This window comes from Olea europaea, chromosome 1 (assembly GCF_002742605.1).
Source record: "Olea europaea var. sylvestris chromosome 1, O_europaea_v1, whole genome shotgun sequence".
Taxonomy (NCBI): Eukaryota; Viridiplantae; Streptophyta; class Magnoliopsida; order Lamiales; family Oleaceae; genus Olea; species Olea europaea.
The window spans coordinates 32,993,427-33,003,813 of NC_036237.1; the positions used below are offsets into that span (position 1 = coordinate 32,993,427).

General features: G+C 33.8%; 2 protein-coding genes across 2 annotated transcripts; one reads left to right on the forward strand and one right to left on the reverse strand.

Moving 5' to 3' along the window:
• Positions 1-1,093: 1,093 nt before the first annotated feature.
• On the forward strand, positions 1,094-8,835 carry LOC111398121 (developmental protein SEPALLATA 3). The gene is made up of 2 exons (XM_023025090.1): positions 1,094-1,446; positions 8,730-8,835. The coding sequence occupies exons 1-2, from the start codon at positions 1,262-1,264 to the stop codon at positions 8,818-8,820; spliced, it is 276 nt and encodes a 91-aa protein (XP_022880858.1). The 5' UTR covers positions 1,094-1,261; the 3' UTR covers positions 8,821-8,835.
• A 392-nt stretch (positions 8,836-9,227) lies between these two features.
• LOC111398202 (AP2/ERF and B3 domain-containing transcription factor At1g51120-like) lies at positions 9,228-10,335 on the reverse strand. The gene has a single exon (XM_023025154.1). The coding sequence runs from the start codon at positions 10,280-10,282 to the stop codon at positions 9,281-9,283; it is 1,002 nt and encodes a 333-aa protein (XP_022880922.1). The 5' UTR covers positions 10,283-10,335; the 3' UTR covers positions 9,228-9,280.
• Between the last annotated feature and the right edge of the window lie 52 nt (positions 10,336-10,387).

A 10,387-nucleotide genomic window follows, 5' to 3' on the forward strand; every position in this document is an offset into this window, starting at 1 on the left:
AAGAATTGGTCCATCGATTATCCTCGTAAATACATATTCAGCCTCGGATCACTTCATTTGTTGACACGTGGCACCTAGCATTGGTACAGTTTATTAGGTTTAAATTTGAAATTCAATACCAATTTTTTGGTCCAACTTTTTGATACTTGACCTTTGACTTTTGACTTCTTTTAAAATCGACTTTTAAAACATTAATTTTTCTACCATTAGCCTCTTGTCTTCATCATCTTATCTTATAACAATATGTTCACACATTCTTTTCACTGTCATTACAAACCGTGCTTCAAAATAGTTGAATTTATTTTTATATTATTTATTTACTAAATCATAATTTTCAAAGTTGCTAATATGCCTAGACATTTGGTGGGTATTTCAATATTCGAAATCATTCATTACCTCGGATATTCTGAAAATGAAATAATTCGTGGTCCACATTATTATTGATTAATTCGGGTTCAAGTTTGAGTTCGATTTTACCCATGACATTTAAAAAAATCATAAACTCACAATATGAATTAGTTTTTCAAGAACTAGCAGAACTAGAAGAAAATAAAATATACTACAAAACACATATTTCAACATTTCTTAATCAACTGCAAATATGCTACCAAATAGCATCAAATATCTATCATAACACCATTCAATTACGACTATGGCTCTCTATGCGATGCCTTAGAAAGATTGTGGATGGCGGTAAAAAATAACTACGAGTTAGAGTTAAATGATTCAGTTATTCAAATGATTGAATCCCATTGATTATGATACTTACTATTTCGACCTTGCAAACTTGCCACTTCTTGGTCCGGATCATTTGGTCAGGATGAATAAATTGTAAAAATGAAAAACTTAATGACAAATTCGATTCTAGAGTCAATGTCCACGGTTTCGATTTCAAAACCTCCAATTTGATTTGAAAGGTTCAGCACCAGTTAAATTGTCGACCCCTATTTATTAACAAATAATCATACTACAATCACACAATGATTGACATAATGTCACGTGACATTTTACCATTGGACTGTGTAAAGCATACTTGTCTCTAAAGATAAACTTTGAGCACAAAGAATAAATAAATAAAAGAGTTTATCAAATCAGTTCATGGGATGCTAGCATATGCTACTACTAGTATTCTTTCTGTATAAATCACCACGTGCATCTATCGTTATAAGTACATTTAAAGGCAGTGTTACAAGAAACACACCGATAAGAATTGTGTTTCTGTGAGATTTTTGAGAGAGAGAGAGAGAGAGAGAGAGAGAGAATGGGGAGAGGGAGAGTAGAACTGAAGAGAATAGAGAACAAGATCAATAGGCAAGTCACCTTTGCCAAAAGAAGGAATGGATTGTTGAAAAAAGCTTATGAACTTTCTGTTCTTTGTGATGCTGAAGTAGCTCTGATCATCTTCTCCAATAGAGGAAAACTATACGAATTTTGCAGCAGCTCTAGGTATTAATATATATACACGCATATATTTATATATCCTTGTTCATTTAACATGGGAACTGTTTTTTATTGTTTAAATTGTATTAAAGATTCTATTTTTTGGGTGTTTTGAGACTAAATTTGAATTTTTTTGATGTAAATAGGTAAAAGCAAATTATCTTTTTCAATGTTGGAAGAGTTCTTGCCATTTTAGTGAAATGTTTGGAGTGTATAGGACTCTGTGCTTGTTGGTTTTGTTAGATCTGCAAGAGGAAAATCATAAAAGAAGATCATTTCTATATTTATCTTGAGTTTTTTGCACCTTGCATTTAAGCCTTTTTCTCCTTTGACATATTTAAATATCAGAATTTTTTGGCTTTCATATCTCACTAATTTAGATCAGATCTTATGTTTTGATAGTTCATCTCTTGGTCGATCTGGCTAATTTTCAAGTTTTTCAAAATTCTGTTCTTGTTTTATTTGTTACCCTAAAAAGGGTTGATTTTGAATCTGATCTTGTTAATATTTTTATTGATTTTCTTTAAGCCAATTTTATTATTAATCAAGAAAGAATTGATTATGTTTTGCCTCAAGATTTTAAATTCTAGGGTTTTCAATTTTTTTTCCTTTTTGTCTTTATTTGCTCTATAATTCTCTTCTTCACAAGACTTCCATTGAAATTATAATCAGAGCTTTTCAAGCTAAGGAAACTATCAGCAAGCTGAAGCTGTGTGTTTCTGTGTGTTTGGTGGAGGGGGTTCTACTATTTATAAACTCTGCGATTTTATTTTTCTTGTGATTAGGCTTTGGTTTGGGAAGTGTAGATCTTGCTTAAAAATCAATTATTCTCATTGAATAATAATTTATTTTCCCTCTTTTTTCTTACTCTAATGAGACACTTTTATGAGTCCATTAATCAGCTCAAATCTGACAATTCATAAATTTTGTGTGTGTCGGTATAGTGAAAGGTAGTCTTCTATCCAGTTACCAGAAAAGTCTTTGAGTTCATCTCATGGTTATCTGTACATGTTACTTCATGTTCCTGACATTGAAAGCTGTGAGTACTCATAATTAGCTGCATAATTACTTGTGGATATTTGTATGAGCCATGAATACACACACGGATTAGGGTATCTCACAAGCCAGGAACCGCAGGTCATAAGAGTGGGAGACTTAATTATTATAGTGATGATCTATCATAAGCTTGGGATTTATTAGCTTTAGCTAGACCAATGTAAAAGATTAAACACTCATTTCAACATCAATCTCCACCCCCCCCAACACCCCCACAAGATTAGAATCTCAAATATGAAATTTGGAAATTTTCGGAGAGGCTCAAATTATTTGACTTTTCTCTATTAGGCTGTTCTCAAATTCTCACAATCAGCATAGGATGGTCTACATCTCCGTTTTAGAATCTTAACTTGACATCTTAGTTTCATCCTTCATTGTGTTTCAATGAATTACACTCAAATGTTCCCATTATTTTATTTCGTACTTGTTAAGATGGGGTTCAATTATTATTCAATTTACAAACAACAAATTAAGTGCAGAAATAAGAAAAATTATAATCGCAGTAAAATAAGAATACAAGATATTTTGCCCTAAAGCAAGAGGTTCAGAACATAAAATGTTCTTAATCCCCTTTTGAGCTTCCACCACCAGAAGAACCACTTGTATTAAGAAACCGAAATCATGGAACCATCTGAAATGTACACAACCAAGGCACTCAAGATTACTTCATAACACCTTTCGATCTACACATAAACGTTCACACAAGAACAAAGAAGCTCTCAGATTTACAGATCACTCAAGAAATGGAAAAAGTATTCGAGAGAGTTTTTGGAACTCAAAAGGCAGAAAACAAGAGAGGAATGAATCGATGTCTCAAGCCCTAGCAAATGGAGCGTTTTTAAGAAGTCACCATAAGGTCACATATCCAATGGTCATAGGAGTGACACTTGGCATCATCTCAGGCATCCAATAAAATCAATTTAAATGAGTTGCATTTTCAGATAAAAGGCGCACTTTATAAATCTAAAACTAAGAGTCAAATATTCCAGTCAATGGCTCAATAAATCAATCCAGTCGGCAATAATACTCCACATCATTGTGCCACAAGCTCCACAGTCTCTACCTTGGTACAATGATTCAGGTTTCTGCTTACAATGGTTTTTCAAGACATGACATCATTTGCCCGGTTACCTATTACACAATCAACAATTGTCAATGTTAAGCCGACTTAAACAATCCTGAAATTTATTTAAAGGCAGCACTTTGGCACCATTATCAGCCGGGTTAAAATGAGTAGAAATTTTTTCAAATTTCACGAATCCTTGTGAAGTAACATCTCTTATGAAATGAAATCTAACATCAACATATTTTGACCTATTGTGTAAAATAGGGTTTCTGCTTAAATGAATGGCTAATTGACTGTCAGATAAAAGAACAACATCTTTAATGAAACCAAATTCATTTAACAATCCTTTTAACCAAATTCCTTCTTTTATGGCATCAGTTGCAGCAATATATTCAGCTTTAGTAGATGAAAGAGCCACAATTTTTTGTAGTTGGGATTTCTAGCTTACACATGAATTACATAGAGTATACACATATGCAGAGGTTGATTTTCTATGGTCTCTATCACCAGCATAGCCTGAATCTGTGTATCCTCTAAGAACAATACCCTCAAGTTGTTTTTTAAATTGAATCCCTAATCCACATGTTCCTTGTATATATCTGAGAAGCCATTTCATGGCTTCCCAATGAGTTTCTTCAGGATTAGACATATATCTGCTCAAGATACTTATTGAATAAGCCAAATCAGGTCTGGAGCAGATCATTAAATATATGACAGAGCCTACAGCATTAGCATAAGGAGCATTAGACATTCTTTTAAACTCTTCTTCAGATTTGGGACATAAGTCACTAGAAAGTTTAAAGTGATTAGTAAGTGGCAAACTTACACTCTTAGACTCAAGCATAGAAAATTTTTCTAGCAATTTCAGAATATATGATTTTTTTTACAAAGATACAATATGCCATCTCTCCTATTCCTTTTAACTTCAATCCCCAAAATCTTTCTAGCAGGACCTAAGTCCTTCATTTCAAATTTAGATTTTAGCTTACATTTGATTTATTCAATTTCATCTATATCATTGCTAGCAAGGAGCATGCCATCTACATAGAGTAGAAGATAGAGAGAATTTTCACATCCACTTCCCTTACAATAAAGGCATGTGTCAAAATTACTCCTCTTGAAGCTAAGTTCAAGTATAAAGGTATCAAACCTCTTATACCATTGTCTTGGGACTTGCTTCAAGCCATAAAGGGATTTCTTAAGAAAGCATACAAGGTCCGAATTTTTATTTGTTTCATAGTCTTTAGGTTGTTCCATATAGATAGTTTCATCTAGATCACCATTTAGAAAGGCTATTTTTACATTCAGTTGGTCTAATTCCCAATTAAACTGAGTAGCCAAGGCTAGAATTACTCTAACAGTAGTAAACTTTACTACAGTAGAGAAAATCTCATTAAAATCTATCCCTTCTTTTTTAGCAAAACCCTTAGCCACAAGTCTGACCTTGTATTTAACATCATTTTCATCATTTCCCCCCTTTTTAATTTTAAAGGCCTTTTTACCAATCTATAATAGTCTTTCCTTTAGGCCTTTTTACTCTTTATTGCATCTTCAAAAGAATCAGCTTCATTTTCAATGAAACCTTGAAAGGGCAGAAATGATGCTTCATCATCAAATTTGACCGGTGGTCTGACTTCCCTTCTTTGTCTATCTCTAGCGAAAAGGTAATCAGCAAGGGGTTGATTTGCTCCCAAATCATTTTCAGTATTAATTTCAGAATCTTCATTCTCAGGTATTTCATTGTTTTCATTTTCAGACCGAGGTTCAGGTTGTTGTATTTCATCTCTAACCTGCTCCACCTCAATTTCAGACCTTCTTTCTATACTTTTATCCTGATTAGACGCATTTGAATTCACTACCCCTTTCAAACAAGGGAAATCATCCTCATTAAATACAACATTTCTACTTATGATGATCTTATACCCTTTGGTTTCCTTAACCCATAGCCTATACCCTTCAACTCCTTGACCATAGCCCAAGAAAACACACTTAAATGCCCTAGGCTCTAACTTTCCCTTAGATTGGTGTGCAAAAGCTGCACATCCTAACACTTTCAAATTACTGAGGTCAACTAGTTTTCTAGTCCCCACTTGTTCAGGAGTCTTAAATTGTATAGCACTAGCAGGGCATCTATTGATTAAGTAACTGGCCGTTTTTGCTGCTTCCCCCCAAAATATCTTAGGAAGACCAGAATTTAAGCATACATCTAATCTTTTCAAGAATAGTTCTGTTCATTCTCTCAGTTAAGCCATTTTGTTGCGGGGTGTGTGTTACTATTCTATGTCTCATTATTCTTTGCATTTCGCACAACTCATCAAATCCAAAGTTACAGAATTCTAAGCCATTGTCTGTTCTTAAAACTTTAATCTCTTTCTCAGTTTGATTTTCAATAAGTATTTTCCACTCTTTGAAAGAATTAAATGTGTTAGATTTTGCTTTTAGGAGAAAAATCCAATTTTTTCTAGAGTAATCATCAACAATCAGAAGAAAATACTTACAACCAGTATGAGTAGGCACATATTTGGTCCCTAAATGTTAGCATGCAAGTATTCAAGTATAGTCACAGATTTATGCATCCCAGGTAAAAATGGAAGTCTATTATGCTTTCCTAGAATGCAATGATCACAAAAATTGAGTTTTTCAACTTTGTCCTTCCCAAAATCACCTTGTTTTTTCAGAATCTGCAACTCTTTGTCACTTATATGGCCTAACCTTTTATGTCATATTTGTGACATATCATTTTGAACAGAAATTGCTGATGAAGTAGATTCAATAAAATCTTGAGTTTGTAAAATGTAAAGACCATGTCTCTTGGGGGCTTCTATCATCAACTAAGACCCCTCAAGATTTTAATATATCCCATATTGATCACAATGTGATATTTCAAGTCATCAAGGACACCTAAAGAGATAAGGTTTCTTTGTAGGCCAGGTACAAATCTAGTCCCCTTTAATACAAGTTTATTATTTCCTTTTACTCTTAAGGTGACAGTTCCTATTCCTTTGACCTGACAAGTCACATGATTACCCATTAATACTTGGCCACCAGTTACATTTTCAAAGTCAGTAAACCACTCTCTATTAGGAGACATGATATGTGCAGCCAGAGTCAAGAATCCATTCTTGAATAAGAGGACTGTTTGTCACAACATAGACTTCATTTATATTAGCCTCATCATTATAGGCCAAGGTTGCATCACCATTGATTTTAGACTTATTCTTTAATTCTCTAAGTCTTTTGGGACAATCTTTAATAAAATGACCATCTTCTTGACAGTAAAAACATTTCTTACCTTTTGTCTTTACTTTCATTTTGTCTTTAAAGTTTCCTTTCTTTTAGTGTCCAAATTTCTTATTGAGGTTAACATTCTTATGATGAGGTTTGGATTTTACCATTAAGCTTTCCCCATTATTAGATTCTTTTCTTTCAGATTTCAATTCTAACTCTTTGTTTTTTAGAGCATTAATTATCACATCTGTAGTTAGAGTTTCCCTCCCATACTCAATAACATTTTTAACATTTTTGTATTTATCACCAATTGAGTTCAATAAGACCACAGCCAACTATTTTTTGAGAGTTTCTCATCACAGTTGGCTAAGTCACAGGATAATCTATTGAATCTATCAATGTTAACTTCAAGATCCAAAGTTGGGTCAAGTTTGAAACCAAAAAATTGTTTCAGAAGATAAGCATTGTTAGGCATAGTCTTATTCAAATATGTATCTTCTAGTTTTTTTCACAACTCAGCAGCAGTTTTTGTTTCACCAATTTCTCTAAGAACATTATCAGATAGATGCAGAAAAATAGAGCTCCATGCAGTTTCATCAAGTTTAATTTTCTTGTTTTCTTCTAAATCATCGGACCATGACTCATCAATGGCTTTAGCACATTTTTTTGCAGTAAAATAGCTCTCATTTTTTGGTGCCAGAGACTAAACTCTCCTTTGCCATTGAAAATGTCCAATTCAAATTTTGTAGAAGTCATTAAGATAAAATTTGAATATGACAGTGTATGCAGATCACCAAGATACCACGAGAGTATATGTAACAGTAAGTCTAGTACTATAACAACAGCTTATTAAACACAATAATTCAACTTGTGAGGGGTACAAGGTCACAAAGAACAAGTACAAATCAACACAATATAGATACAGTAATCAAGATTACATGCAGGATGTTCAGAGATCCAGATCTTTGACTTATATCATGACAACCCTCAGATTCCAGACAACTCTTAGGGTTTTTGGAAAAAGGTATTGCCAAGATGTCTCAGATCCAAAATATCAAAACATGGTTTCAACAGAACTCTTAGTGAAAACAGATATTCTTTACTATAAATAATGAAAGAAGAACAACCTCACCAGATCCCTTTACTGGGGTTTCAAGAAATAGCAATAATACTATCGAATCAGTGTCAAACTTTCAGATCTACCGTATTCTGACCAAGAACCTCCGTCTTATAGCTCTGATACCACTATTAAGATGGGGTTCAATTATTAGTCAATTTACAAACAACAAATTAAGTGCAAAAACAAGAAAAATTATAATCGCAATAAAATAAGAATACAAGATATTTCGCCCTAATGCAAGAGGTTCAGAACATAAAATGTTCCTAATCCCCTTTTGAGCTTCCACCACCAGAAGAACCACTTGTATTAAAAAATCGAAACCATGGAACCATCTGAAATGTACACAACCAAAGCACTCAAGCTGAATCACTCAAGATTACATCTTAACACCTTTCGATCTACACATAAACGTTCACACAAGAACAAAGAAGCTCTTAGATTTACAGATCACTCAAGAAATGTAAAAAGTATTCGAGAGAGTTTCTGGAACTCAAATGGCAGAAAACGAGAGAAGGAATGAATTGATGTCTCAAGCCCAAGCAAATGGAGCGTCTTTAAGAAGTAACCAGAAGGTCACATGTCCAATGGTCATAGGAGTGACACTTGGCATCATCTCAAGCATCCAATAAAATCAATTTAAATGAGTCGCATTTCTAGATATAAAAGACGCACTTTATAAATCTGAAACTAAGAGTCAAGTATTCCGGGCAATGGCTCAATAAATCAATCCAGTCAGCAATAATACTCCACACCATTGTGCCACAAACTCCACAGTACTGGATACCTATCTGACCCCATTACGTTTTTGGTTTTATGCAGTATGCTCAGAACATTGGAGAGGTATCAAAAGTGCAACTATGGAGCACCAGAGCCACATGTACCCTCAAGAGAGGCAATGGTAATCACTTAATTTCTCAAAAAAATTCACTATTTTTCTATTCGAGTTATAACTTGCATGGCATCATTCAAACTATTCAGTCGATATGCTTATAACTACAGAAAATTAGATCTATTTGTTGGTGTTAATTGTTATACTGTTTATTCCCACCCTATACATTTTTTTTTTCTAATAAAGTTTGAATTTCTGATTGGACCGTCTATTAACATATTTTTCTGTTAAAATCCTTCACTTGCAATACACTAGAAGCTTTTTGTACAACGAGTCTAACGAACCATTGAGATTGAATGAAGCTAAAAACATTAAAACGAAAACATTTTTGCTTCANAGAAGCTTTTTGTACAACGAGTCTAACGAACCATTGAGATTGAATGAAGCTAAAAACATTAAAACGAAAACATTTTTGCTTCAAATGCACAAAATTAAAACTGAAAAAATAAAATAAAATTAGTACAAACGGGAAGATCTCAAGTTAAGTATTAATAAGGACCCCAAAGAGTTTGATACTTTTTGTCTCAGTGCTGCTAGGTGATGAATCTATCCCCACAAACTCCATTTGATCCTCAAATTCTTCAACCACTTCTTTATTTAACTCATAAATTGCATTTGTTCCTGAATCAAGACGAAGATCTGTCATCCCTGCAGCGGTTAAGCCATTTCTTGAGTCCCCTTTGTTGGCCACATCAATTACACAAAATGTTTGTCCAACTTGATGCCTATCTCGACTCTCATACATGTAGAAAGCTATAATATCATTAGCCCTTAATTCCTTTTCTCTCACAAATCTATTCCAGCCTCTTGTGAAAACATAACTTTGGCTGCTCTTCCAATAGCAATACCGAAATTTCCATAACCTCATCTGCCTATCATAAAACTCAAGCTGCACCTCATCAACTCTTCCATTTTCTACATCATCTTCTGTAGTAACATTTTGGAAATACTTAACAGCATATTTTTTGGGAATTACAAGCCTGTTCAGCTTTCCAACATCACTTGGTGTTAATTCCTTTTGGAAAAGTAGCCTGCACGAAAATTCCCCGTCCCCATGTAGCGATGAAAGATTTAGGCCTATTTCGATTTCATTCTTTTGACTCCTTAGAAATTCAGCAAACTTGGATGGATATGATCCATCCCTTATCATGTTCAGAATTGCTTCTGTGCTGAAATGGCTCTGAAATTTTGGTTCTTGAATACTTAGTCTTGTCCATGGAAAATTTCGATGAGTTTCTCCATCCCGGAGTTTGATGGCCGCACTATCGTACGCCATAGCCGCGTCTATCTCTGATTTAAATGTCCCGAGCCATATTCGTTGATGGTTTGCATAAATCTGTGCACCCCAGTGTCCGTTTTGTTGTGGTACTACCCCTTTGAATTTGCATGCATGGAAAATATGAATTCCACAATTAGAATTTGAAGATTCTTCATTCATGCTTACTTTTGCTGGTGAAATCATTCTCAAAATCTCTTCTTCCATAGCAATCTGAAGATGAAAATCATATGGGAATACAAATTTAAGGTAAATTAAAAGAAGAGAAACAATTAAACAAATACAAATTGTTAAGAGAAAAAGCTTATAAAT

What these genes read in the sequence shown, in the direction of transcription:
- LOC111398121 (XM_023025090.1), top strand. Translation starts at nt 1,262, where the DNA reads ATGGGGAGAGGGAGAGTAGAACTGAAGAGAATAGAGAACAAGATCAAT. An exon ending in GAATTTTGCAGCAGCTCTAG is followed by an intron (nt 1,447 to 8,729) that starts GTATTAATATAT and finishes GGTTTTATGCAG; the next exon opens with TATGCTCAGAACATTGGAGA.
- LOC111398202 (XM_023025154.1), bottom strand. Translation starts at nt 10,282, where the DNA reads ATGGAAGAAGAGATTTTGAGAATGATTTCACCAGCAAAAGTAAGCATG.